The following is a 3,972-nucleotide window of genomic DNA, read 5'->3' as shown; positions in this document are numbered from 1 at the left end:
TACATATGTTCTTCTCTATATATCTTAAACCTGTACATTCTTGATATAAAAAAAAAAGTTAGGTGAAGTAGGAGTTAATGGAGGAGATTTTCATCCAAGAATAAAACATACAAGTATATAAATGGATGTAAACTTCGATTTTATAAGGTTGAGTTAGATTAAAGTTCACTCTTAATACGATATCAAAATCATTTAGAGTTTATCATAGTCCGAATTTGTTGAACTGATTAGACAATCCTCATACCACTCATTATATAATCTCACACATGAATTGACATCTTTAACGTGAAGAGAGTATGTTAGAGATTTCACATCGACTAATGATAAAGACATTTTTTACTATATAAATAAGTACAAATCTCATTTATGATCTAATCTTGTAAAATTGAGTTAAAGTTAAAATCTTATTCTTTATTTATAAGATTATAGGTGAAGAATGAGATTTTATTTATTTATTTGAAAAGGTGAAGATAAAGTGAAATGTAGTGATTAAGTATGGTCCCAGATGAGGAAAGAAATGGTTGTCATAATAATTATCGATATTTACCCACTTTTCTGTCAGGATATTTGGATGTTCGGTTACTATAAAAAACTAAACATTTTCTTCAATTGCTTCTTTAATTTCACTTCTACATTAAAAGTGAAGTTGGATTTATAACATGTTTGGTTTGGTGGAGAATCAAACTATGTGGATTTATGATTTATATTCAAGTTGAAATTATTCTGTGTAACTTTATTTCTTATATTACAATTGTAAATTTAAGAGTCTAAAGGCCAAATCAAATACTATTTGTAGTGGTCCTTTTTTTCAATTTGAATTTCTACTATTTTCCCATTGGCTTTATTAGCCTGTCTTGTGTTTAGTCTGAATTTGATGTACTATGTTATATGAGACAATCCCTTCTCATATGAATGCACCTTCTAATTTACGCCAATTCTTCCTGTATCAGAAAAATGTGAATGATAAGCCTAAAACTGCAATGCCATTTCAACCACCACAGTTACTGTCATCTCCATAACTGGCCATGTGACTTTGATATTTTTATGGGGAGTTGTTGAACTTTGCTGTTGGTGATCCAAGTTAGTAAATTCCCCCATGTGAACTAATTTTATGTAAAAGTTAGAAGCTATTGTTTTCCATTTGAAGGGACTTTCGCAATGAGCCACTGTTCTTGTCCCTAGGAAGAGTTATCTAGTCAATTTGGAAAATCTTTGAGACCTCATTCTTTTCCTTCTATTCGGGTCTTCTGCTTTTCATCTTGTTCATCTCAAAGTTTATGGTTTTTGTGGAAAATGATGAAATCTCCATCACAAGCAGCATATGAAGAATGCCATTTTGATGACTATGGATTTGATCTGCAACAAGACTTTTGCCAGGTATTGAGTACTTCACTTGTTGGTTCTTGAATTTTAACACAAATGCTGCTCTTTGTGAACTTGTTAACAAATGAGACAATGACAGAAAAGTTTTCAACAAATGTTGTACAATTTTGATGTTGTGTTGTGATAGTTTCTTGTTTATTTTGATGTTGTAAGTTGTGTTATGGTTTTTTTGTGGTTTTGACTAGTTCTTGGAGGAAGCAAAGCAACATGGAAAGGAAGCAAAACTAAAGTGTTCATCAGTGTACCCAGAGGAATCGAGGAAAGCAGGATCGGAGAAAGGGAAAAAGGGGAAGAAGTCATGGAAAAGTTCTCTGGCTTCATGGTGGAAATCTGATAGGAAAAGCAAGCATACTGAAAAAACCACCAACAATTCTAAATCAAAGGGTGGTACTGGTAAAAGACATGCTCATTCTTCTGGTCCAATGTATAAGTCCAGCAAAAGTTCTGATGGAAAACACTGGCGTCCTTCATCTGGTCCTCTTGTAAGCCTTTTCAAACCCACAAAGAGGGAGGAAAATGAGATACCCTATATTTCTCTCCAACAACAAAACAATAGCCCTCCTACTGATCAGAACTATGGACCCCTCTATGTGGTCACTTGACTTGTGCATAACTGGCACAGTTGCAAATTGTGGAGACACATTCTTCACTGAGAAAGGCTTTCTAATTTTATTGGTTGTCGAGAGAATTTTGCTGGCCAATGTGTAGTACAACAACTTCGAGAAGAAGAATTTTATGTTTTTAGTTTGTAATGAATTGTAATTGCTGGTTGTTGGATATCATAGTGGACAAACGTAGTTCAACATAAGCAACCTTTGTTCCTTGTTCTAAAAACTCACCCTGTTTCCAATTTTCAACTTTCAAAACATTTGTAAGTAATGTTATGAGACTGCTGGAACCATGAGAATATTTGTAACACAGCAGTAGCAAAAATGCCAGTCACAGACAGGTTTCAATTATATGTAAGGATGTTAGTTTTTTATCTTACTTAATCAGGAAAGCAAAGTATAAAAACTATCAATTATATGTAAGGCTGTTAGTCATTTATTCTCTACTCGCCAATTTCCAGACAAATTTGAAAAAACTGTCTCTCCTAACAGCTCTTTTGTTTTATGTTTTTAGTCAATGTTCCATTATCTCCTCCTAGACATTCTATTTTTCAAAGAAGTTGTTCCATTCTAGCATGTAGGTGGAAGAGGGATTTCTTACCTGCTAAGGTCTTACTAGTTCAGATGTCATTAGCTAACAAAGTGAAAGCACAAAATCAGACAATGGCTTTGACAAAAAGCATATTAGGGTGCAAAAGGCTACACAAAAGCTATGCTTTCAACACTTTTCTGCTACATGTGATGTAAAAGGATAAATTATTTTCTGCTACATGTTATTTCTCAGGGTGATAAGAAAATGAATAGAATGAGTAAAATTGAATTAGTAAAAAAAATATTGTAAGAAAAGAATAACATGTAAAAATCACACAATCTCAAGACCCCAAATGCCATTCTTTTCCCCATATCCAAGCCTCTATACTAGTGATGTGTGTGAATCCATAAACTAGTTTAAGCATGCCAAAAAAATGGGGATGTCCATGGAAAATGGCCTAAAGGGATGATGACAATAAGTGAAGAGGTAAAAAGTAGAGAAGCATTGAGGGAAAAAGGTAAAAAAGCATTGGCCATCATGCCATGGGATGTGTGAAAAGGAAAACATGATTGAGAAAATTTAGGATTTGTGCCTGCCACTGTCTAGGCAACCGAACTAGCAGAGTATTTGTCAATAAAACTTCTTTGTTGGGTTTGGATGGCTTGAGCAAAGGGCTAACTAACCAACCGAAAGTGGACTACTACCTTAAACATTAGCTTATCTGCTACATTGATAGTGAAATGCCTAATGATTTATTAATGTTTCGACCTTTCAACTAGAACAAAAGGATCTACTGGTAATTTCCCTAATATAAGAATTATGAAACTTCCATTTCTCCTTTGAAAAAATTGGGTTACATCATGTCATCTAAAGATTACTGGAGACTAAAAACCTGATGATCTTGAATTTCATAATACTTTATTCTTTCTTTACCCCTTTTTTTTTGCCTCCTTTTGGTACTTGGATGTTAATTAATATTTTTTTTTTCAAATCTTGGTCATACTTTTTGGCTTCCTTTTGGTAGTAAGATGTAGATTAATGTATATTTTATCAAATCCTGATCGCAGTTAGAAGCACCATCAACATCATATTGAGCTATGGATAGTGTTAACAGTAGAAAACATGCTTTATTCAAATTATATTATCAAACCAGTGACAGTGAGCCTCTGCTATTTGTAGCAATCGCATTCCAAACATTGATCACATCTGAAAATAAGAAAAACATACTCTCTATCTATAGTAGGGTCTGTTTTTTTACTCTGCAAAGAGCAGTTGCACGATTATCTAGATAACCACTTTTTATTTCATCAAAGAAAAAATGGTGCCCTTGGGTCAAACTCATTCATTGTATTTCATTCACCATTTTATATTTAAGATATAGCTTAGCATTAGGTCAGGCTAATTGCAAGTAAGAATCAAAATTAAGTCAATAATACTACAAAATTCATC

At 33.3% G+C, this 3,972-nt stretch overlaps 1 protein-coding gene across 1 annotated transcript; it reads left to right on the top strand.

The window, feature by feature from the left end:
- The first annotated feature begins 586 nt into the window (after positions 1-586).
- LOC137819534 (uncharacterized) lies at positions 587-2,367 on the top strand. The gene is made up of 2 exons (XM_068623412.1): positions 587-1,377; positions 1,569-2,367. The coding sequence occupies exons 1-2, from the start codon at positions 1,294-1,296 to the stop codon at positions 1,983-1,985; spliced, it is 501 nt and encodes a 166-aa protein (XP_068479513.1). The 5' UTR covers positions 587-1,293; the 3' UTR covers positions 1,986-2,367.
- The last annotated feature ends 1,605 nt before the right edge of the window (positions 2,368-3,972 follow it).

Source organism: Phaseolus vulgaris, chromosome 10 (genome assembly GCF_000499845.2).
Source record: "Phaseolus vulgaris cultivar G19833 chromosome 10, P. vulgaris v2.0, whole genome shotgun sequence".
Classification (NCBI taxonomy): Eukaryota; Viridiplantae; Streptophyta; class Magnoliopsida; order Fabales; family Fabaceae; genus Phaseolus; species Phaseolus vulgaris.
Note: the sequence above shows the minus strand (reverse complement) of the source record. Positions and strands in the feature narration are given on the sequence as shown.

Bases quoted from the DNA above. Each gene is read 5' to 3' on its own strand.
- LOC137819534 (XM_068623412.1), top strand. From the start codon at position 1,294: ATGATGAAATCTCCATCACAAGCAGCATATGAAGAATGCCATTTTGAT. The intron at 1,378-1,568 runs GTATTGAGTACT...GGTTTTGACTAG, and splicing joins TGCAACAAGACTTTTGCCAG to TTCTTGGAGGAAGCAAAGCA.